Source organism: Meles meles, chromosome 12 (genome assembly GCF_922984935.1).
Source record: "Meles meles chromosome 12, mMelMel3.1 paternal haplotype, whole genome shotgun sequence".
NCBI lineage: Eukaryota > Metazoa > Chordata > Mammalia > Carnivora > Mustelidae > Meles > Meles meles.
The window spans coordinates 25,611,186-25,636,820 of NC_060077.1; the positions used below are offsets into that span (position 1 = coordinate 25,611,186).

The 25,635-nt window shown below is 35.6% G+C and overlaps 1 protein-coding gene across 2 annotated transcripts in view; it reads left to right on the top strand.

Annotated features, from left to right (window-relative positions):
- HORMAD2 (HORMA domain containing 2) overlaps positions 1-25,635 on the top strand; it is a 91,536-nt gene that overhangs the window by 13,713 nt on the left and 52,188 nt on the right. The window contains exons 3-9 of one of the 2 annotated variants that reach the window (XM_046024184.1): positions 490-631; positions 2,941-3,004; positions 3,604-3,640; positions 8,797-8,823; positions 14,518-14,585; positions 17,528-17,679; positions 17,825-18,078. In XM_046024184.1, coding sequence (XP_045880140.1) covers positions 490-631; positions 2,941-3,004; positions 3,604-3,640; positions 8,797-8,823; positions 14,518-14,585; positions 17,528-17,679; positions 17,825-18,078 — 744 coding nt within the window. The remainder of the gene's footprint in view (positions 1-489; positions 632-2,940; positions 3,005-3,603; positions 3,641-8,796; positions 8,824-14,517; positions 14,586-17,527; positions 17,680-17,824; positions 18,079-25,635) is intronic. The other variant, XM_046024183.1, reaches the window with a different exon arrangement.

Here is a 25,635-nt window from a genome sequence, read left to right on the forward strand (position 1 = left end):
ATCAAAAGAAAACAGTATTATGGCAGCTGAAAGAGAAGAGGGAAAGTGTGGGCAAAAGTGTCAAACTGCAGAGAAGTTAGTACAAATGACAGGAGAGGTCAATGATAGGATATACTTGATGACTTTGGAGAGAATAGTATAAAATGCAGGTTACAAAAGGCACATTGCATTGCATTCTGAGGAATGTGTGAAAGGGAAGGAGATTATGTAATCTTAGTAAAACTCCCAATTTTGCTTCAAACCTGTGGATCATTGTGAAATAAATTATACTAGTCTTGAATTGCTTGGGTAACTCTCCCTGCCTTCCTGCTCTGCCTTGTCTATGGAGATCAAATTGAATGCAATTTTCAAAGCCCTGTTTCCTTTTGATTACCTATAAAGGTATCAGATTTGAAGTCTTGAAAAATCTTCCCATCATTATCTGTGGTAATGGCATGATGACTGAATATATTAAAGAATAACTAATCTTCTTCATCTTTTCCCCCCCAGGAAACCGTTTTTCCATCCCAAATCACTAATGAGCATGAGTCATTGATAATGGTGAAGAAACTTTTTGCTACTTCTATCTCATGTATAACATATCTAAGAGGCCTGTTTCCGGAGAGCTCTTACGGAGAACGCCATTTGGATGGTAAACTTTAACTAGTTACCTTGCCTGTTGTAGCCCTTCCTCTACTTGGCAGGAGTAAACCTTTCAGTTCTCACAGTGTGCTAATTCCAGTTCATGGGGTTGTTCATCAAGATCAATTTGATAATTCATTTTCCATTTTAATTTCAGTATGTTTAGTGATTTTACTTATAGGAATCATTAGTTCCTGGCTAGATACCAAATGACAGACTGAAAAGAAAAATCTGTATAGACAAGCCCAGTAATTTTAAATCATACCTATAAAAGCAACAGCTGGATCAAAATCTGTTTGGGTGCTATAGATCTGTGCTATTTTGTGCCTCAGTTGAGTTTGTTCTTTGAGGTTAACTTTGGCATTGAGGCCATTTGATGGAGCCAGGTGAAAAACTCTTCTTCCTGTTAACACATATAAATATGCTGGAAGAACAGCATATTCATGCCAAACCCATTTGTTGATTAGCATTGATAGACAGTTACTATTCTAATCAGCACTTTTCTTTTCTCAATTGCCAGGTCTTCTACTTTACTCCCTTTTATTTCTGCATCTTAAACCGATGATCTCATTTCCTTATATTAGAAGCTGTTTCTGGCTCCTTTCCTTGTCTTGGATTGAAAGATAAAAATGTACCTAGGACTCTTCAATTTTTTAGAATCGTATTATTAGCTTAAAAAGCTGGATTGTGATAACAATTCAGAAAATCTTGCTGTTCTGTCACTAAAATGGGAACTGTCATTTGGGATAATAAATGGAGAGGGCTGTAAGTTCCCTTATAAGATCTCACTTTTCAAGATCTAACTTTACTTTAAATTCCTCACATCTGTATTTAATGATATACCTTGGCCTCATTCCAATTGTATTTTCTTAACATGTCATCCTCTATACTAGTAGCATCAATGAAGTGCATGTGTGCCTGTGCACAAGAGCATGACATTTGCAGTCGTGACAATTTCATTTGTGTCATGTCTTCTTTTGGTCTATAGAATATAAATCTGTAATAGTGAATATGGTTGCATTTCTTCTTGTTTGGAACAGAATTGGGAAAAACTGGAAAAAGACATGTTTGGGGTAATTAATTAAGGGCTTATTGTGTGCCAATCACTACCCTAGGCATGGAGGTTAAAAAACAAATGTTAAAAAACAAAATTCAACCGAGTACATTTGAGGATCTAATTGGTTCTATTCAGTGATTCACAAAAAGTGTAGTATCCCATCTAGCAAATAGAAAGGAGCTCTGAGGAGCAGTACAAATTGTTAGACTGTTATAGGCAGAAATAGGGCAGGACAAGGAAGTCACTAGTGAAAGAAAAGAAAGGTTTATTTCAGGCAAGGTCACCTTCCTTGCAGGGGGAAGAGTAGGGGTCTATCATGCAGATTACTTCACAAGTATTCATCAGGAAATTCCAGATTGACTGGTTAAAGGTTACATTCCTGCAATTACGTTTTGGTTTGCTCCTCCTTGTGGGGGGCAAGTGACTCCATTTTAGGCTCCCTTGCTCTTTCCTTCTTCCTTCCCTCCTTCCTTCCTGCGTTCCTTCCTTCCTTTCAACAGAGTTGAAATAATATTATTATTTAGAGCTTTATTTTTTGTGGTAGTTTTAGTAGAAGTTGTATGTCTCCCTCTCAGTTCTTAAAGTAACATACATCATAAAAATGCTCAGTACTTCTATATTACTCTCTTCTGGTAATCTCTAAATATTATACCAACATGGAGTAATTTTCATGTACCTCAATAGAGATAGAGGGAGCATCAATTTTAGGAAAACAATATGAAAAGGTGAAGTGACATGCAAAGTCATAAGTGAATCAGGGATTGATTTTGGACTGATGTAAGCCAAAACTCTTTTAATATGATTTTCCTATTCTTCTCTACCTGTAGTCAAGTAGTTGAATTTCAGATGGAAATTAATATGGAGAATAATCCATGGGAAAATTTTCATCTTTATTTTCATTTAGGGGAGACAAATGTGAGAGAACTGACTGAGATTGAGGTACACGTTTTAAATTGGAGATGGTCTCAATAGTTACTTATGGTTACTCGGAATTCAACAGAAGCGAAGAAGCGACACAGATTGTGCTGCATTGTTGAAGGGGCGACCACGAGACTATAATCAGAATTGGAACTAAGCTAGTTTTCAACATAGGACTTATTTTGAAAGTAGATATTTAGAGATTCAAAATGTTTTTATAAGCTATAAAACTAAGTTATATAAGTAAAATAGTTAAAGGAAATACCCTTTTTTAGCATGGACGATTTTAGTACAGTTATCTTTTAGTAGAGAGAAATAGACTATATTTCTTTCTGTTTTTGTAGACCTCAGTCTAAAAATCCTTCGAGAAGATAAAAAATGTCCTGGGTCACTACATATTATCAAATGGTAAGTAATTGATAGTCCACAGAAGTTGAACAACATTATTTTTATCGTGGTTGAAATTACCCATAAGATTTTATTTGGTAAGATTTTTCCTTAAAACCCTTCCTTCCTTTCTTTTTTTCCTTCTTTTTTTTTTCGCAGTTTCCTGGAAATTTACAACAACTATTCAATATAATTTTAAGATACTGATTTAGTTTTGTTTTTGAAAAAAATGGACTTGTATAAAGAAAGAAAAATATTGTACTCCTGAAACAAATATTATACTGTCTGTCAAGGTCAATAACAAAAATTTTTTAAAGAGAAAAGTATCAATCAAAATTTGATTACTCACCATATGCATGGCAGTATCTTAAACATTATGGGAGGCAAAAAGAAAAATAAGATGTGGTTCTCTACCTTTAAATTGCTTGCCTGTTACTTATAAAGATCTATCAATATATTAAATGGCATTGGGAGTTTTAAAAAAAGTTCAAGTGGGAAAGGTAAAATGATTACCAATTTAATGTACTTAAAAGCCAAAATTATAAATCAATTCTATTCTTGGAATTTTTTTGGCTTCTGCATCTTGTCCAAATTGATATCAAACATTTATTTCTTGACAGGATCCAAGGTTGTTTTGATGCTTTGGAAAAGAGATACGTAAGAATATTTTTAAGTTTATACCAATATTAAAGACTTATCTTTTATACCTTAAAAAAATTTAGTTTTTATTTTGTTTTTGTGTATTAACAGTGCACTATGCCTACATTTGCATTTATGAAAGTTTCTTTTTATGTCTTTGTTGTCCTGTTGATGTCTTGTTTTCATCAATTAGAAAGGAAACCTTCATTTTTCTCTTTTACATACTCATATCTTTTGACCACAGAATTTCCTCTGAAGTCACTGGAAGAGATCCAAAGGATGTGGGACAGGGGAGACAAGAATCTCGTATTTAGCACATTGAACATGTTCAAAATAGTTGTGATTCAATTCACAGATATGAAAGGAAAAAACGGACTTGAATAATTAGTTTTTATTCTATGATAGTTATTTTGTTAACTGTGTTTTGTGCATTTATATAACCTGTTCCCTCAAATAGCTAGTATTGTACCTTGAATTTTTATTTCTTGAAAAATTTTTTAAAAGATTTTATTTATTTATTTGACAGACAAGAGATCACAAGTAGGCAGAGAGGCAAGCAGAGACAGAGAGAGGGGGAAGCAGGCTCCCCGCTGAACAGAGAGCCTGATGTGGGGCTCGATCCCAAGACCCTGAGGTTATGACCTAAGCTGAAGGTAGAGGCTTAACCCACTGAGCCACCCAGGCACCCCTGTACCTAGAATTTTTAAAAATGCAGGTTGAATTTTAAATGTATCAGATCTTTCTTGGTGCCCAAGACTGCTATGAAGGGTATAAAAAGTAGAGGCTCTAGTTCTAGTTGAAGAGATAAGATGTATATAAATGAACCTTCTACCACTGCTTCCCCTCCTTTCCCCATCTATATGTTCTTTTAACTCCTTCTCAATTCCCATTCCCTTAAGTAATTTTGAGATGAAAAAGGCTTATATTGGATTATTTAGTTGAACTCATTCATTTCCTTTTTCAATGAACAGTTATTTTTTTGATTTATTCAACACTGACCCGGGGGACTAAGGGATATAAAATTAAAACAGATATGGGATTGTGCGTACAAAGATCTTCTAGACCATGGGAGAAGAGAAATGATACTTCATATGCTTGGGTGATGATCAGCTATTATACACTGGTCCAGCTGTGCCTGTTGTTAAAATATTGAAATACTCTGTATCAGGTGGTAAATAGCTGTTTTGCTGAGACCCTCACTTTCTCCCCGTCACTTCACCATTGTCTCTTTTGGGATCTCTCCAGACCTATCCATAATCTAGCAGCTAAAGGGTTAATATCTGGCCCGGGGGAGCTTCCAGGAACCCAGTGCCAAGGCTAAGTTGTCAGTCTTTCTGATTGGCCAGTACCTGTGCCATATTGGGCTATAAATATTGACTTTTTTTCACATCAGCTTGATATTTTTGTGTGGAAATAGGAATTTTGACAATAACTCTATCATGAGTGTAAGTATCCATAATCCTCATTAGAAATTAATGCATACTAAAGGAAAGATACTGCTTGTGTGCAATAGAAATATGGAAAAGGAGAGGTTGTATCTAGTGAGGAGCATGAGGGAAATCTTTGGGAGAAAATGGCTTTTGAACTTTGAAGGCCCTTAGTACTTGGATAGGTTTAAATGGAGACAGTCATCACCAGCATGCTGAACACTACTCATTCATTCTCCTTCATCCATTCATTTAGCAACATTTCTTGAACATCCATCATTGAGAGGCAGTGCAATAGAGTTAAGAGCACAAGTTTTGGAATCAGTCTAAAGGGAATACCAGTTCTGCACTTAACACCTGTGTGATCTTGGGCAAGTACCTTAGTTTCTTTACATACAAAATGGGGATAATAACAGAACTTCTTAAGGTTGTTTGAGATAATGAACTAATCTAAAGCACTGGTTTTCAAATGTATGCTTGCACTGGAATCACCTGGAGAACTTGTTAAAACATTGTCGCCTCTGCCTTCGGCTCAGGTCATGATCCCAGGGTCCTGGGATGGAGCCCCACATCGGGCTCTCTGCTCCGCGGGGAGCCTGTTTCCTCCTCTCTCTCTGCCTGCCTAGTTGTGATTTCTCTCTGTCAGATAAATAAAATATTAAAAAAAAAAAAAACAAAAAACATTGTTAGTCTCCACCCCAGAATTTTTGATGTGAGAATTTGCATTTCAGATAAATTTCAGGTGATGTTGAGACTGTTGGTCTAGGGACCATACTTTGAGAACCACTGATCTAAAATAGTTAGAACAATGCCTGGTGCCTAATAAGTGCTATGTAAGTGTTAACTCTTTTTTTCTCCCTCCCTCCCTCCTTCCTTCTTCTCCCTTCCCTCTATCGCACCTTCCTTCCTTCCTTCCTCTCTTTCTATCTTCTCTTGTTCTTTGCCTCCTTCTGTCCTTCCTTAATTCCCTCCTTTCCTCCCTTCCTTTCTTATCTATTTAATCTCTGCCATACATTTACCTAAATAGTAGATGAGATAAAAATGAGAGAAAGATGTGATTCCTCCACTCAAGGAGGTCACAATCTAATAGCATCACTTCTTAAATAACTACAATGTTACCTGTACTAAAAGAACAGTGTGATGAGAAAAGATTATCTAGCTAGTTTGATGGATTAATTTTACTTAAATGACTACCTGTATGACTGAATCAATTAAATTTACTGTTTGGGGAGATTAAAAGACAATAAATTAGATGGATGACTTAAGCTGTTAATGGTATTTACATTTGTTTTTCAGTTGTTAGTATCTTAAATTTCCTATTAGGAAATAATTAATGTGTTAAAAATAGTTTGAGTTGAGTCAAGTTTGAGTATCGAGATCTTGAAAGATATTCCTCTGTTGAAGATGATTATTTCTGCTTGTGAAATTTTGGGTGATTTTACGCTGTTTTCTTTGTAGTTGATATTATGTTCAAATTCTTTAAAGTAAGTATGTGTATATTTTTAGATAATTATTATAAAGAAGAGACTATATTGTACCTAACCTCCTAATCTGTCTCCCTATTCCCATTTTCAATCCCCTGCCATTCCAACTCACTATCCATACTACATTCTTTTAGAAACCTGAGTCTAATTATTCCAATCTCTTGCCTGAAAATCTTGCACAGCTTTTAAAATAGTTGAGAGTCTGTCACAGAGAACCTGTATGATCTAGTCTTTACCTGCCTTTCCAAAAGTCATCACTCTCACCACTGTTCTAACCACATTCAAGCCACACAAGGATTCTAGAACATGCCAAGTGCTTTTTTGCTTTGTATGTATTGTTGCTTTTGCCTGCAAAATTCTCTTCCCTACCCATACATTTACCTGGCTAAATCCAATTTATCCTTCAGGTCTCAGCCTAAATATTTACTTTCTTAGAGGGGTCTTCCCTGGCATATACCGCCCCACCTCAGCCTAGATTGTCCTTTTGTTTAATGTTCTCAAGCACCCTGTGCTGCTTGTCATAGCAATTAATACAGTTATAATGATGTCCCTATCTGTTTGCTTTTTTGTTTAATGTTTTCTTTCCTGTCGGTCTGCATGTTCCCTGAGATCAGGAGTCATGTCTATTTTTGAATGAGTGAATGAATGAACTATTAATCAAATAATTAATATAGAGTTTCAGTATGTAGTCTCAAAATTATATTGTATGCAGTAACCAAAATAGCCACATAGTGTCACTAAAGTTTTAGTCCCTTGGGTGAAATAGGTGAATAATTTTTCTAAAAAATAGGTGAATAATTTGATATGAAATTATGGTTGGGAAATTTTCTTTAAAAAAAAAAAATTTTTTTTTTAAACTAGGCTCCATGACCAACATGGGGGCTTGAACTCACGACCCTGAGATTAAGAGTCACATACTCTAACAACTGAGCCATTCAGGCACCCCGGTCCAGAAATTTTCTAATTTGTATTCCAGTTTTTAAATTTTTATCAGAGGCTAGATTATATCTCTATATATTGGCTTACTCTTTCAAGCAGAGGGAATCTGTTTATAGTAATATGTATGTAGGTAGGGCAAGGGTTTTATAGACCTATCAGACTTTAAAAATTTTTACTTTAGTAGATTAGTTTCAAAAAATATTTTTTGAGATACTGTGGCATATTTAATATTTAGTAAAAATGAGTTATTTTGTATATCTTTTGCCTCCCAAACTAAAATATAACTTTTAGAGAGTTAGATAGTTATCTTTTTCTTTTTTTTTTTTGCATCCCTCCTCTCCAGCAGAACCCTATGTATGTAAATTTATACTTACTTGAATGAATGAGTGAATTAATATCCCTTTTTTAGGTCTTCTACCCAAATCTTAAGAACCTCTCTGAAATCATATTTTAATTAGCCTTTATTGAAAATAATAATAATATCGGTACAAGTATATAATGACAGTAGTTTTCTTTTCTCTTGAAGCTACACATGGCAGTACTTACAGTAAGTACACACTTAAAGACCAAATCCATGTCTCTACTATATTGTTTTTTGGCAAGTAAAACATTAAAACAGTACTATCCCCACTTCTCCCTGAATTTATCTGTCCTATGACATTTTAGAATTAAAAAAAAATAGAATCTACCAGAAGTTTTTAAAAAAGATTTTATTTATTTATTTGACAAAGACAGAGAGACACAGCAAGAGAGGGAACACAAGCAGGGGGATGGGAGTGGAAGAGGGTGAAGCAGGCTCCCCGCCAAGCAGGGCTCGATCCCCAGACCCTGGGACCACAACTTGAGCTGAAGGCAGACGCTTAATGACTGAGCCACCCAGGCAGCCCTAGAATCTACCAGAAGTTTCAATGAAAGATCACAGATTATGTATTTCTTAGGTATATTACAGTACATGGGAAAGTATATAATATATACTATCTGCTTCACATATTAGTTATCGGGATTTCATTTTTTTGAATTACTTTACACACGGGAGTTTTTTGTTTTTGTGGTTTTGTAGCTTTCTTGAAATTTTGTGTGCTTCTGAATATAACATGCTATGTGTATAGTTAAGAGTAGAAAGAAAATGAGAAGATAACATGGAGAGTCTTAGATATTTGATTTATTTAAATATTTTTAAGCCATAACAAATTATCTTAAGATATGTATATCTCATTCCTCAATTAATAGAGCACAAATTGAACTTTTCACATAGAGAATGTATTCTATGAGGAGTAATTAGTACATTTCAGAAATTAAATGTTATTTATTTCTCCTTAAACAGCTTTACACAAATCCCAAGGAACCTGAGGTAAGAACACACATTGAGATGGAATTATATTTAAATATATTTACCTGAGTTGAGGCTGTTGATTATGTTACTAGATTACTATATGAGCAAAGTAACTTGTCATGAGCTCTTTCGGTGTGTTTTGTTATAAACGTCACCAATTCTTTATTATGAGATTTTAAAAACTACTTAGGAGTGTTTAAAAAAAAAAGCATAGAGGAGCCTATTCCCTAGCATGTTAAAATTTAAAATCTCTCCATGTATAAAACCATGTTTTATTATTTATTTTAACTGATTCCAAATCCTTTCTGTTTGTGGCCTTTTGGAAAAAAACAGCATAATTCTAAACTTTTCCCCTTTTTGACAACTAAATTCTCCCTTATTTGACCTTTTCATAGATTTCAGATCTTCTTCTTTCTCATAATTTCTTCCCTATTGAATCCTTCTCATCTTCAAGGTCAATTTATGTTCAAATCTTCCATGAAATCCTCTTGGCCTATGCTGTTCACACTAATTTCCTCCTCTAAATTCCTTTTCTGATGGGACCCCACAATTTAATACTCTCAGTTGATTCATGTAGATTACTTTATCTCTTCAACCAGATTCTGAATTCTTGAGGACAAGTGTCTTGTCTTGTTTTCTATCTCCCAGAGTGAATATCATAGTCCTGGACATGTAATAGTTACTTGTACTACTCTGTGGTAATGGCATAGAGATGGAGAGAAAAGTCCTCAGTTCTTTCTTTTTATTCTATTCTCTGTACTTTCCTCCTAGTTTTCTTTACTTCTTCTCTTCCTTCTTCCTTGCTTTCAATTTTCCTTCTTAAGCCTATGGATTTAGACTAATTGGTAGCATTCGAGACTAAATTAAGCATTTTTAGCCTTTCATATCCTTTCTTGGGAAGATTATAAATAACTGTTTGAACAGGTTGGAGGAAAACTGGTACATACAGGTGGGTAAAAATTCCTCAATGCCTGAGCTACCCCTTTTTATCTTTGTCTCTTGTTTAGTTTCAAAATGCTTTTTTTTTTTTTAACCTTTAGGTTTGAGGGGAAGTTTCCCAAACTAAAACTTTCTGATAAATTATAAATAAAGTGGTCATTTTCTTAATGCAATGAATTATTTTGTTTTCTTATGTATTTAAAACTCCTAATCTGAAAGCAGTGCTTTTGACGTAGTAAAATGCTGGGCATATTGGGCTTAACTACAGAAAACTCTTAGAGTGTGTGTGGGGGGGATGCTGTTAAATGAGGTTTGATGCAGGCAAAGTAATGAAGTTAGAAAACAAAACCTTATAATATGAAGTGCTGAGCTATCATTTATAACCTAAAAAAAATATTTTGAATGCTTATAGATCATTCCATGTAGCAGTGATCTCTAACCTCTGTGTGTTCGTGGTACACTTTAGACTGATAGAAATTTTAGTGGAATGTTTGAGGGTATTAAAAGACTCAAAACACACCAAATAAGTCAGCAATAAGGACAATATGACTATGGAATAGCAACGTTCACAATGCTTAAAAGTATCCGTGGGATTACACTATTTTATCGTTGATATTTAGCATCAAGTTGCTGATACAATTACTTACCCCTAATGTCATTCTTTTTTTGTTGTTAAAGATTTTATTTATTTATTTTGAGAGAGAGAGCAAGCGAGAAGAGAGCACACGCAGGGGAGAGTGGCAGAGGGAGGGGGAAGAGGAGACTCCGCCAAGCAGGGAGCCATCAGACGTGGGGCTCAATCCCAGGACTCTGGGATCACAACCTGAGCTGAAGGCAGACACTTAAATGACTGACCCACCAGGCTCCCCTCTCATTCTTTTATATACTCACAAAATAACATTCTCACGTAAACACAGTCTCTTGGTGTTTATCTGATATTGTGCCATGTTTCTTGACTCCTATCTGTAGAAGTATTTCCTTCCCTAGTCAAAACTGAAGAAACAATAGCAATATTAATATATACATGAAGCAAAAATATATTTTATGCATGGATTAAAAATTGTAGCAATCTTGTGAAGAGCCTGTCATAGTACAATAATGGCAAACCTCTGTCATATAAGTGTGCTTACTGAGTTCAGGGGCAAATGGAGTTTTGGACATTGCACAAAGTTGTGGTATTTCTGTACTAGAAGTTTTGTTCTGGTTGCTCCATTTCATGACAGAGATGAATTGACAAAAGTAACTAAAGTAGTGAAGAGGGATAGTGTAACTTTCCTATAGATAAACACTATGCATGGAGGGTATTAATAAGTTGTGTAAACCAAAATGTAAATATGTTAAGGAAAGGTTCACACAACTTAATGCATGATAGTATGGGGGGGGCGCCTGGGTGCTCAGTCGGTTAAGCATCTGAGTCTTGATTTCAACCTAGATCTTGATCTCAGGGTGGTGAGTTCAATCCCGGTGTTGGGCTCCACCCTGTACATGGAGCCTACAAAGAATGGCTATGTATCAATACTGTGAGGACAAAAATCTTACTGTCTCACCATCTGTTCCTTTGTGCCTATTGGAGGTGGTCAACATCGATTTTTAATAGATTGTTTCAAGAACTGAAATATACATGGTTCCTGTTTCTAGCCACAATTTGGTTTTAGAAATGTTGTTAAAAAAATCCTTGTAGGATGAAATCCTAATTGAGTGTGAAGTCTATCCTGACTGAATATTTAATCAGCAAATATTAATTGGGTTCCCTTTATGTGCCTAGCACTGTTCAAGGTATAAAAACACAGGAGTTAATGGGATAGACAAGGTCCCTGCTCTCTGGAAGCTTACATTCTTATATCCTTGGGGGAGAATAAACAATAAACAAAAATGAGCAAAACAGTTTCAGATAATCCTACTGCTATGAAGAAAATAAAAGAAAGGTAATGTGCTGGAGAATACTGAGGCAGGGAATGGAGAAGGAAGGGTTGGAATATAGTCTGTGGAAGGCCTTCAGAGCTAAGCCTCAAGGGCCAGAGGAATCAGCCTATGCAGGTCTGTGGGAGGCAATGGCACATGACTGGCAGAATAGCACAGTGGTTAACATTGTAGGTGCTGGAGTCAAATTCCGGCTCTAACACTTACTAGCTTCATGTATAATGAGGATAATAATACCTACAATCAGAGCACTGACTGCATAAGAATGAATAAATGTAGAGCATTTAGGGCAGTGCCCAAATATCGTCATCATCAACTGGAGACAGCATGTTCCAGAGGGTAGCTGTGCAAAGGCCCTAAGCCAGCAAGGCATCTTGTGTGTTTATGGACAGAAAGGGTGCCCTGAGCCTGGAGCTTAGTGGGTGGAGGGAAAGAAGCAGAAGATAAGGTCATAGAGGTAGACAAGGGACAGATGTGTAAGATCTTGTGGGCTAAGGTAAGTTTTTGGATTTTATTCTAAGAAAAATGGGAAACTGTTGGGGTGTTTTAAGCAAAGGAGTGACATGGTCTGATTTGTATTTTCAAAAATGCTTTTTGGCTATAGAACAGAGAATGAATTACTGAAGGAATAGTTTGCAAGCAAGGAGATCAGATGAAGAGAGATACTGGTGGTTTGGACAGGATGATAGTAATGGATGGACTTAGAATATGCTTTGGAGATAGTCCTGAAAGGTTTTGCCAATGGATTGGAATGTGAAGGGAAGAGAAAAGGCTACATATGTTACTATTGCTTTGGTATCTGAATATATTCAGTATGATTAACAGAAACCATCGCTGAGTGGTTTAAAGGCCCATCTTTATGAAGCGACACATTAATCTGAAAAGCAGGAAAATGTTTTATGCAATATTTAAGAAGAGACTAATGCCTGCTGTAAACGTATCTTCTGTCATAATCAGAGTCAGACTGAAGTTATATGGAATTAGCATCTTCTGTAAAACCATTGTAAACATAACTCTCCCATGAATTGCTTCAGGGACCAAATAACATGTTAATAAAATTATCAGCTGCTAAAGGATCTACTCTTGTTATAATTAAAAAAATAAAAGCTCAGAGCATTGAAAAGCTAGAGTTTGCTGTGAAACATGGGCAGGCAGGAAGAATAGACATTGTTTGCTTGGCAGGGCAATTACACGCAGAATGAACAAAGAGAGGATGCTGTGTATCTTGCCTATTTGGGATGAACCTGTTGTGGTAGGCACCTCTAGTGTCACATACCTCTCCTACTATACTCACGAAACAGCCTTCTAAATTTTGTTTGATTTCCCATGTACACTGTCTTGCTAGAAAAAATATTTTTTTCTTTTAAATTAAGTCCACTACAAATCAGTTGTCTTAGAGTTTAAGCAGCCTGAGCCAATTTCTCCAGGACTTGATAACCTGTGATTAACCTGTTTGCTAAGGTTTTAAGATCAGTAGAGCAAGGGGAACAAGTCTTAGAGTAAAGTAAGAGAAGCACTGAGGCTTTCTGATCAATCTAACATCCTTGTACTCATAGTATGAAGACCAAATATTGAAACAGATGACTGAAGAGCATTTTTTGTGTTCTGACTTAAACTTACATCCTTTGCCTGTCTTTTGGACCTTCTCCAGATCTGTGGACAAAGCTATGCACTGTATGTGGGCCAAACTTTGTTTCAACTACAAGACAATCATTTTACATGAAGTGTGTCTCTTATGAGAACGTGTATCCCTCTTTATTTCTAGCTTTCTAAACAGTGAGGAGAGCAAAAAGCAGTGGTATCTGAGTTTTTAGTGCAGGATCCAAAAAAAAAAAAAAAAAAAGAAAAGAGAGCTGATGTCATAGATCCTGGTTTCTTTTTGAATTTTTCTAGTTTCTTGTTGCCATTCTGGTCTTCCCTGAATTACTGTAGTAGCCTCATAATCGCTGTCATGGTTCCCACTTCTTCCTTCTTCACTATAATGATCTTAAAAACATGCAGATTGTTCCCATGCTTAAAACACTTCACTGTATTTCTGGTTTACTTAGAATAAAATCCAAACCTCTTGTCGTGGCCAATAAGCTCCTCATCCTCGTCTCCTACATTCTCTTACTTGCTTACTCATCACCAGCCACTTGGCTTCCTCTTTGACCTGAAAGAGGCTTGCTTTCCTGCTTTAGAACTTTGCAATGCTGTTCCCTCTGCCTAGGATACACTGCCCTCCCCCAGATCTGCACGTGACCCCCTTTTGTCACTGAGGCTCAGCTCAAGCATCATCCTTTCAGGGAGGCCATCCTTCGCCTTCCAAACCAAATCAGTACCTCTGCCTTCTATTCTCTGTCATAGCTTATGCTTCCTATCGTTCACAGTACTTACTACTATCTGAAATTATTTTCTTTTTTTACTTATTTATTGACTGTCTCTCTCACTAGGCTGTCTATTCTAGAAAAACAGGGACCTTTTTTGTCATGTTCACCACTTTGACTCCAGTGTCTAACACAAAGTAGACATTTGATAAATATCTGTTACATGAATGAATGGTTTCTCAGCTGGTTTTACTGTCATTTACGTACGCCAGGTCAGGTATACTTGACGCCGTGTCTTAGTTTCTCCAGCTTTGAAAGAATAACAATAGAATTTGCCATCTAACTCATTTTTAGCATGGAGGAGAAAAATTAAGTTATCTTTATATCTGGAAATATTACTCCTGAATAATGTCATGCTGTGAAACAAAGAGGTATGTAAGTAGTATAGTAGGTATACAGTAAAAATATTCCTCACCTTTTACCAGATAATGTTCTGGATTTCTTTTTTGTAAGTAATTTCTTTCTCTATTCCCTTTGATATTTCTAGAAAGTGACTGAGATATACCAGTTCAAATTCAAATACACAAAAGAAGGAGCTACTATGGATTTTGACAGGTAGAATCTAATTGTTTAATGAACATGAGAAATAGGACTGAGGTAAACATAAGCTTCTTGAAGCCATGGATAGGCTTTATATTTCCTTTGTAACTTCCCCAATAATCCTACAAAACCCCTCTATTATTAATAATAGTAGTAATTGTTTAAATTTCTGAAATCCGTGGATGAAGTTAGTGGGAGTAGAATCTTCCTTTGCTTCCTTTCCTCCTCTCCTCATAGGTGATGTTAGTGGGGTCTAAAGGCAATTAAGTTTGGTGGTTAAGAGTTCCATTTCCTAAAGCAGAGACCTAGCTTGGAACACTCCATTATTTGCCTAACTTTGGACAGATTACTCTACCTCCCTAGGTATTAGTATTGTCATCTTCACAGTGGAATTAATAATATTTACATCATATGGTTGTTGTGACTTTTAAATTACAATGCACATACAAATCTTTGCCCATGCCTGGCATGTATTAGAAAGCCAGTAAATGGCACCTTGTGGTAGTGGTGGTGATGGTAGTGGTTCTTGGAGGCAATGGTGGTTGGTGGGTGACGTAGCAGTAGAAATTATATTAATGAGACTGTCTATTGATTGAAGAATTTTATAAGATTTTTATAAGATTCTACTTAGATACTAACTAGATTTTTATAAGATTCTACTTAGATACTAACCTGAAGTTTCTTGCTATGCCAAGATATTAATCTCCTTTGCCCTCGAGGTAGCCAGATTGGATCTGGAGTAGATGAAACCCCTGAACATTATGGATGCAAACATTCTCATATACTTCTCCCAGTATGTCATACAAATGTAATTTTTTAATGTGTGTCCCTGTATGGAAAAGACTGAAAAGCACTACATTTTCCTATCAAGTTTATAATGCCAAGTTTAGATATACTAATGGTTTAAAGAGGAAAGACAAAGGTATTTGCTTAAAAAGATTCCTGGTGTAGGAGGAGATGTTTTACCAAAGAGAAACATTTTTTCCTATCCCAGTAGCTATTAGATTCAGAAAGATCTAAGTTTTGCTAATGAGATGGAATAGAAATGGAGCAGGTGGATGGTGGTGAAAAGGCGTGGGTGGTAGAGGGATCCCAGTCAGAGGAATGAGTGCCCATGAAAGGAGCAACTCTGAAGAGAAATGTGGCCTAATTCTCAATTTTCTGCTATTAGCTCTGTCTTATCATTTACTTCAAGTTTGAGGATTTCTCTCTGAGATTCAATTCCTTAATTATCTTCTTATTTGTAAAACTTATAGACAGTACTAAGATGTGCAGAGGAAGTAAGTTTTAGGAATGAGAATTAAAATATTAATCATCATAAGCTAGCATTTATATAACATTATACAGATTGTACAGCACGTTTCATGCATATTCTCCCACATTAAACAGTTGCCTTTTACTCTCCAAAATTTAAATATAAGTGCTATTAGCAACCAGATTAATCTCTTTTGTTATGAAGGCACATATGCCAAGTGATGAGCAATAAAACAGAAATGGCCAAATCTTTCAGCTATTTCAGAGAAGACAATGCATATTACTAATTTCCTAGAAACCAAAGGTAGACATTTATTTAAATGATTGGTCATACAAAATCACCGTATCACCTCTTCCATAGTAAATATAATTTGCCTTTAAAAGAGTGCAGGGAAGTCTTGAGTATGATTTTACAAGGATATGATTTTATAAATATGATGTATACTGAGAGATCCCACGAGCGAAATGCTATAGCCCTTCACTTGGGTTACCTATTTCAAAATGGTAATGTCTGTTTTATGAATCCACTCTTCCTGCATTAGCTCAGTTACTCAGGATTATTATTCAATATTGAGTGCTTATTATGTGAAAGGCATGTGCAAATATATTGCAATGATAGTCCTTCCTAGAAGCTACTCAAATATGAGACCAATTTGGGAAGAAATTTTTGGAGAGAAATAAAAAAATATTTAGAGTCAGAAGGTAATTTGTTTCAACTTGTACATTCATTCATTAATTCCACAAATATTTACTGAGTATTTACTCTAGCTGGCAACAAAAAGTACTGTGGACATGAAAGATAGAGCTATGCATAATCTAGAGGGGGGCATACAAACAATTATGTATAGGAGTAATGTATAGGAATTATCAGGGAAAACTTCCTTGAAGAGGTCGCACATAAGCTAGCTATTAAAGGATGAATTCAGGAGAGTCAGGAAAAGAAGTGGGAAAAACAAATACAAGCAAACGAAGTGAAGAGCATATGCAAATACACGTGGGTTAGAAGAAACTGGGCAGTAAATGCAGATGAGGTTGGAGGTGAGGGTGTGGGTATTGTACACCTACCATTCTTGAGTTTGATTGAAATGTGATGAGTGTAGTAGAAGAATTTTAAGCAGGAGAGTGACAGGAGCAGATTTTGCTATTAGGTGTATAATTGCAGCGGTGGGATAGAGAATAGCCATTGTTGCAATCCATGTAAGAGAAAGGGACGTCTCTGACAAATAACCAGACAGTAGAAAGGCCCAGAGCTGATGACCAATTTTCAAATAGAAAATCTGGAGAGGTGTAGAAATGTGTATAAGCTTATCCCACAAAGTGAGCTAACTGACCCAGAGTGTCTAACTGACTTGACACAGGTCATTCAGTTAGTTAGCAGCTGATCTGATATTAGATTTCAAATCTCCTAATTCCAAATCCATTGTTCTCACTATTATGGCATGTGGTTATTTGTAACTCAGATTTTTAAAAAATCAGGTCATATTTAACATGCCTTACAGAAACTTGCTACTTAAGAAATCCATTGTATATACATTGCAAAAAGTACAATCACTGCTCAAATTTACATTCTAAAAATGGTCTCAAGTGTCCTGATGTTTACTTTATATTTATTTGATCATATGGTAAAGAGTTTTGTTCTTTTTGAAAAGATTTTCAATATTATATATGATTGAAAAGTATGCTGTTTTTCTATATGGTTATAGCAGTAGTACAAGCTTTGAAAGTGGGACAAACAGTGAAGATATTAAGAAAGCCAGCGTTCTACTGATCCGTAAATTATATATACTGATGCAGAACCTTGGACCCCTCCCTAATGATGTTATACTTACTATGAAACTCCACTACTATAATGCGGGTAGGTGGATACCTCTAGTTAAATTCCTTCTTAAGTGTCAAAGTAATATTTTGTAAACATCTGAAAGAGATATCTGTTGCTACACATGAAAGATTAATTTGGCTTCTATTGAAACTCACAGTTTTCTGTCCTTTTCATTTTGCAGTGACTCCACATGATTACCAACCCCCTGGTTTTAAAGAAGGGGTCAACTCACACTTCCTTCTGTTTGAGGGGGAACCTGTAAACCTGCAAGTGGGATTGGTCGCCACTGGCTTTCATAGCATGAAAGTAAAAGTCACAACTGAGGCCGCCAGAGTGTCTGATTTGGAGAACAATCTCTTTCAGGAGAACAGCACTACTGAGATCGCTCATCAGGGTCTAGACTTTGATGAAGAAGAAGAAGAATGCAACAGTCACGTAAGGCAAAGCTTTATAGACCCTCCATTGCTTCACTTAAACCCAGCTAACATTTTTAATTCCTACCTAGGTTATATTACCGTAACAGTCCAGTGGAACATGTCAGGTATAAAAACTAAAACAAAATTAGCCTCTGACCTTGGGGAGTCTTTATTGTAAAAGAAGTACTGTCTTTTTTTAAATTTTTTTTTTAAAGATTGTATGTATTTGACAGAAAGAGATCACAAGTAGGCAGAGAAGCAGGCAGAGAGAGTGGGGAAGCAGGCTCTCTGTTGAGCAGAGAGCCCGATGCAGGGCTAGATCCCAGGACCCTGGGATCATGACCTGAGCCGAAGGCAGAGGCTTAACCCACTGAGCCACCCAGGTGCCCCAGAAGTACTATCTTTAAGAAGGGAATATATTTTGAAATTCTCCATGACTAGGAGAAAAAAAAAGTTTTTCCAATATACTTCTTTTATAAAAGGTATCCACAAATTTAGAAAAATTGGCTTTTTCTTTTTTTCATTTATAGGTAACATTTTTAGGATTTAAAAAATATTCTATGTATTTTTTCATACTCACTGGAAGAATAAATAAGTTCTTGATTACTGGGATAATTGAGTGGGGGGATGTTGGGGGAGAAAAAGTTATGGATAAATTCAAGTTAGAGTGAAAACAATATGACAGTCAACTGTTGGTTATGTAGAGAGAGAGAGAGACAAGCTTTGGGGCTAAGTCCCTGGGGAAGGCCCGGGGTCTGGGGCATTTGGAGCCACTGGAGCCAAACAGATAGTGCTCTGAGCCTTTTACTTTTCTACTTCCTCCATTAGATACTTGGAGTTGAGTACTTGCTAGGGCCCCACTTTACCCTAGGTAAATTCACACCCTGTCATCCAGATAACAAAGTTTACTGTATGTCAATGTTGTATTAAAAGGGTTCTGAGTTAGACAAAAAATTTTCAGACTCCTTAATGGTAGGTGATGCTATATAATAATCTTTTCAGGAGCTGTTTTCAAATTAGGATACTGATTTATTTGCTTGAGATAATTTGAGTCCTACTTAAAGAGATACTGTAGTAAATAGCTTTTGAAGAATCTTCTGGTTCTTTAAATCTGTGTTATATTTAATATATTGAAAAGAGGCCTTAATTAATATAAATAATATAACCAAACAACAGGATTTTGTCTTTAGTATTTTCACAATGTCACACATGCTAATGCCTTTAAAGTTTGATGCAATTCTTCTGATTCTGTTCCAGGAAAATACAGTTTATATAGGTTAGTTAACAATAAAGTTTAAGAAAAGAATGGACATGTTTCAACTGGATTTTTATCTTTTAAAATTAAGAATTTATCTTTTACCAATGGGAATGAAAGTGGACAACTTGAGAATGAATAATTCAATTGATAGGTTAAATAAGATATGTGATAACACTTTCCAAGCATATGTTTACTAGGAACTATATATACAAAATCAGGACTTTGTGGTAAACTCATTCAATTCAACTTGCCAATTACATGAAAGAATTTATTAAGTCTAGTGAACAGCTTACTGATAGTTTGTCACTGAAAATTCTGTTGTTTTCCTTCATGGAACATATACATTATGTTTTAAAAAATCATTTTATTTTGTAAATATCACTTACAGCAGAGTGTATGAGATAGTATGTACATTTAAAGAATAATGAGAACATCCATGTAGCCTCCATTCAGGTTAAGAAGTTGAACACTGTCATTTCCTCAGAAGCCACCATGTGACTCACTGTACCACTCACTGTACCACTTTCTTCTCCTCCAAATGTAACCCCACTTCTAACTTCTTTGATAATCCTTCTATTACTCTTCTTTATAATTTTACCATCTATGAGTATATCCACTTGTTTAAAACTTTTATGTAAATGTAATCATACCCTTAAGTTATTTTTCTATGATTTGCTTCTTTTGCTTGACCATTTATTTGTGTATGGTTGTTCATTTTCATTGCTGTAGAATATTCTACTCTTGATAGACATTCTTTCTTTCTTTTTAATTGTTATAAGCCTTCATGTACAAATCTCCTGGTATATATTTGCAAGAGCATCCCTAGAGAGTATACCAAAGAATCCTAGGGCTTATACATCATCAACTTTATTAGTAATGTAGAACTGTTTTCCAAAGTGTTGTTCCCATTTGTATTCCACCAATAGTGGAGGAGAGTGCTCTACATTCTTGCCACCACTCAGTATCATTCAAGTTTATGTTTTCTATCTACTGGATATAAAAGAGTAATACTTCATGATTTTTATTTGTATTTCCCTGATTATTAGTGAGTTTGAGCATCTGTTCTTGTGTCTTGGCCATTCTGGTTCTCTTATATATAAAGTAACTGTTCAAATCTTTCATTCTTTTTTCTATTGGATTATTTATCTTTTTTCCTCATTGATTTACAATATATGTTTTGATTAATAATTCTTCTTTGCTTATTTATGTTGTAATATTTTTTCCAGGTTTGTGGAATGTTTTTTCACTTTTTAAAAGATGTCTTTGGCAAAGAGAAGTTTCTCTTTTTTTTTTCTGGTAAAGAGAAGTTCTTAGTCTTAGTGTAATCAAATATTTTCCTCTAACATGTGCTTTTGAATATTCTTAAGAAGTTTTTCTTTATCTGAGGCTATTTATAATACAGTAGTAGCACCTTATATGTGATTTGGCTTTCTGCAGTTCAGTTATCCTCCATCAGCTATAGTCTGGTAGTAGATAATCCTCCCTCTGACATATTGTCATAAGGTCAATAGTAACCTAACAGTACATCACAATGCCTACATCTCTCATCTCACTTTATTTCACTACATAGGCACTTTATCATCTCACATCAACACATGAAGAAGGGTGAGTATTAAGTAAGATATTTTGAAATGGAGAGACCATACTCATATGACTTTTATTACATTGTTCTAATTGTTCTAGTTTATTAATAGTTATTGCTAATCTCTTACTGTGCCTAACTTACACATTTAACTTCACCATAGGCATGTATATGTAGGAAAAAAGATAGTATATATAGGGTTTGGTACTATTTATAGTTTCTGGCACCCACTGGAGGTCTTAGAATATATTCCCTGCAGATAAGGGGGACTACTGTATTCTCCAGTATTTTATTCTAAGTATTTTAGGCTTTTCTTTTTACATTTAGGTTTTTATTCCACTTCAAGTTTATTTTTATTTGTGGTATGAGGTAGACCAGACCCCTTTAAAATTTTTAAATTCAAGTATACCTTACAGAAAAATACATCATAATGATACAGCTCAATAAATATTCACAAGCTGAACATCAGGGCTGGGATGAGGGTGAGGCAAGCAAAATGAGAGTAAGTGGGTTCTTAAATTTTGCTTCTCAGGCAACTTGTTTGTCTCACCTTTGTCCCAGCCTACTGAATAAACATGTGAAATCAGCACCCAGCTGAAGAAACAAAACACTACCAGTTCCTCAGAAAACCCAGTCTTACTTTGAAGTCATTCAACAGGAATATCTCTATCCTGACTTCTATTAGCATAGATTAGTTTCTCTTGTTTTTTATTTTATAGATATAGAGTCATAGAGTATGAGCCACTTGTACACTCAACATTATGTTGAGAGATTTATCCATATTCTTCCATGCTGTTGTACATCATTCTCACTATTCATTCCTCGAGTGTTGATGGTCATTTGGATAACTTTCTGGTTTTGACTATTATGAATAGTATTGCTCTGAACATTCTTAACATGTTTTTCAATGAAGTATGTACACATTTCTGGTAAGAATAGAACTGCTAGAGGTAGATTTGCTAGGTCAAGGATATGTGTACATTTTAGTTTTAATAGGTACTACAAAACAATTTCCAAAGTGGTTGTGCCAATTTATACTCCCATCAGGAATGTATGAGAGTTGTGGTTGCTCCACATCCTCACCAACCCTTGGTATTTTCTGTTTTGATTTTTAATTTTAGCCATCCTGGTGGGTATGTAATGTTATGTCACTGTGGTTTTAATTTGCAGTTACCTGATGACTAATGAAGATGAGCATCTTTTCATATGTTTGTTGGTCTTGTTGTATATACTTTTTTGTAAAGTGTCTTTTCAAGTTGTCGTTTTTTTCTATTGGGTTGTATTGGATTGTTTTTCATTCTTAGTGATTTTTAGGAGTTCTGCATATATATTCTATGTATAAGTCCTTTGTCAGATACATGTATTGTGAGTCTCTCTTTGATTTTATGAGTTTCCTTTTTAGTCTCTTAATAGTATTTTGTGAACACTAATAGTATTTGAGAAAACTAGTTATATTAATTTTAATGTACTCCAATTTATTAATCTCTTCATCCATATGTGGCAGTTTTTAAATTAGATATAAAGTATTATTTGCTTGGCAGTTTTTATTTAAAAATTTTTGTCTGTCGGGTGCCTGGGTGGCTCAATCAACTGAGTATCTGACTTACGGTTTCGGCTCAGGTCATGGGATCAAGCCCCTTCCTGGGCTCCATGCTTGGTGGAAAGTCTGTGAGATTCTCTTTCTTTCCCTCTCCCCTGATTCCTCTCTCTATCTCAAATATCTATCTCTATCTCAAATAATCTCTATCTCAAATAAATAAATCTTTCTTTTTTTAAGATTTTATTTATTTATTTGACAAAGAGAGACACAGTGAGAGAGGGAACACAAGCAGGGGGAATGGGAGAGGGAGAGGCAGGCTTCCTGTGGAGCAAGAATCTTGATGCAGGGCTTGATCCCAGGACCCTGGGACCATGACCTGAACCGGAGGCAGATGCTTAACGACTGAGCCACCCAAGTGCCCCTCAAATAAATAAATCTTTAAAAAAATTTTTTTTTCTATTCCGGGATGCCTGGATGGCTCAGTCAGTTAAGCATCTGACTCCTGTTTTGGCCCAGATCATGATCTTGGGATCATGAGATCCAGCCATACCTGACTCCACACTGAGCCTGGAGTCTGCTTAAGACTCTGTCTCCCTCTTCCTCTGCTCCCAACCCCCGCTTGTGGTTTCTCTCTCCCTTTCTCAAAAAAAAAAAAAAAAAAAAAAAGATTTTGTCTATTTTGAGTTTCACAGAGGTATGTTCTATGTTTTTCTCTAAAAAGGGAAAATAATGGCAGAAACAAGAAATTTTTTAATTTATAAAAGACCTCTGTGAATAACTTTATACCCAAAAATATAAATACCTGACATTTCTCTCCCTGACATTCAAATATTCATATATTATGGTATGAAGTTACTCATGGAGGTCTCTTATAATTTAAAAAATCTCTTTGTTCCTATAGCTATTTCCCCATTTTCATATCTGGTTGCTGTTTATTTGTGCCCCATTAATTTTTCTTGGTTATATTTGCTAAAAATCAGTATTTTTTATTATTAGTCAAAGTCATCTTTTGGTTGTCCTGATCACTTCTTTTTTTTTTTTTTTAAAGATTTCATTTACCTTATTTGAGAGAGGAAGCAAGTGCAAGCACATAATGGGGAAGGAATTGAGGGAGAAGGAGAGGGAACCTGAATCAGACTATGGGCCTCGTTGCAGAGCCCCATGTGGGTCTTAATGTCATGACCACAAGAGCATGACCTAAGCTGAAACCAAGAGTCAGATGCTTAACTAAGTGAGCCACCCAGATGCCCCTGTCCCAGTCATTTCTATGGCTTTTTGTTTGTTTTCTGTTTCATTCATATTTTGACTTTATCTTTGCCTTCTATTTCTCTGGTTTGGTTTTTGTCTCCCTGACTTCAAATTGATCTTTCTAACAATATATAGACATATGTATCTTAAAGGTACCTCAATATCAACATCTCCAAATAGGATTTCAACTTCTGACCAAATATACTCTTCCTTCTCTCAGGTTCATTATGTTGATGTCATAACCATGATTTTATCAAACAGCCTGACTAGGAATGTGTTCGACTTCTGTGTTCTCACTTCTTACATCCCTTTGGTTACCTTTTCTATCTGTGTTACCCTTGAAATATTTCTCAAGTTTGGCCCTACTGGTGTTGTGTTGATTCAGTCTGTCATCATTGCTTTCTTTGCAAATGTCAGCTAAGAGTCTCCCTGATTTCAACATTGCCTCTCTAATCTGTCTTCTGGAGTACCAGAGAATGAGGATACTAAAACTATTGATAATCATTTTCACATATTTCAAGTTCATTTATTTTGTGTAATTTCAAAGGGCAGAAGAAGAGACACAAAATGAAAATCACAGATAGTAAGAAGAGGTTAATTTTGGCTCAATAGAAGGAAGAATGTTCTCTTAAAAAATTTGAAAGCAGGGGCGCCTAAGTGGCTTAGTCATTAAGCGTCTGCCGTCAGCTCAGGTCATGATCCCGGGGTCCTGGGATTGAGCCCTGCATTGGGCTCCCTGCTCAGCTGGAAACCTGCTTCTCCCTCTCCTGCTCCCCCTGCTTCTGTTTCCTCTCTCAATGTTATCTCTCTCTGTCAAATAAATACATAAAGTCTTAAAAAATAAAATTGAAAGCAGTATTATAATGACATTAAAGTAATTTAAAAAGCAATGCAAATCTTCCAACTTTCCTACCATCCTATTGATACTGTTTTCATTTTTGTATGTTCCATCACCTCCAGTTTTTTCCCACAGATACACATATTTGTTTATGGTTTTTTAAAAAAAAATTTAAGATTTTATTTATTTATTTGACAGACAGAGATCACAAGTGGGCAGAGAGGCAGGCAGAGACAGAGAGAGAGGGAAGCAGGCTCCCTGCTGAGCAGAGAGCCCAATGCAGGGCTTGATTCCAGGAACCTGAGATCATGACCAGAGCTGAGGGCAGGGGCTTTAACCCACCGAGCCACCCAGGCACCCCTGTTCTGGTTTTAATCATGGTTTATATATTCATTTGTTTTACTTTTGTACTTAACATTAACTTTATAACTATGTTCCATGTTATTCTTCACATTTCTAATTTTAGTGACCTTTTGTTTCGTTTAGGTACTTACTCTGCTTTTCCATACTTTTAAACATTTTACATGCTCTCTCTCTCTCTAAAATAAATAAATAAATAAAATCTTAAAAGAATATTTAGGCTAATTCCTGACTTTGCTATTATAGATAGTGTTTTAATAAATACTTTTGTATGTACGACAGAATTTTCCTTGTTTTTTAAGGATATGGTACAGGAGTGAAATGTACAGAACCTAAAAATTTGTATAGCTCTTATAAGAGTATTACCAAATCATTTTCCAAAAGCTTGCCAAGTTCTCTACCTCTGTAGGATGGATTTTCTGACAATGAAACTGTTAAATAAATCTGGCTGTCTTGAGAAAAGTGAACTCCTTGTCAGGCGCTATATTCAAGTATAGATATATACTGTATTCAGGATAGGGTAGAGATGATTATCTCCATGTGTTGCAAGAGAAAATCATTTAGGGGGAAAGTTAAACTAGTTTGACCTCTGAGATCCCTTCTATGCTAAGATTCTCTGGGATATTTTAAAAATTCCTTTCAAGAGTAATGCTTGCTAAGCACTGTGTGGAAAACAAAGACATACAAAATATAGTTTCTACATTTGGGAACTCTGGCTGAAGAGACAATACTTACAGAATATAATGAGAA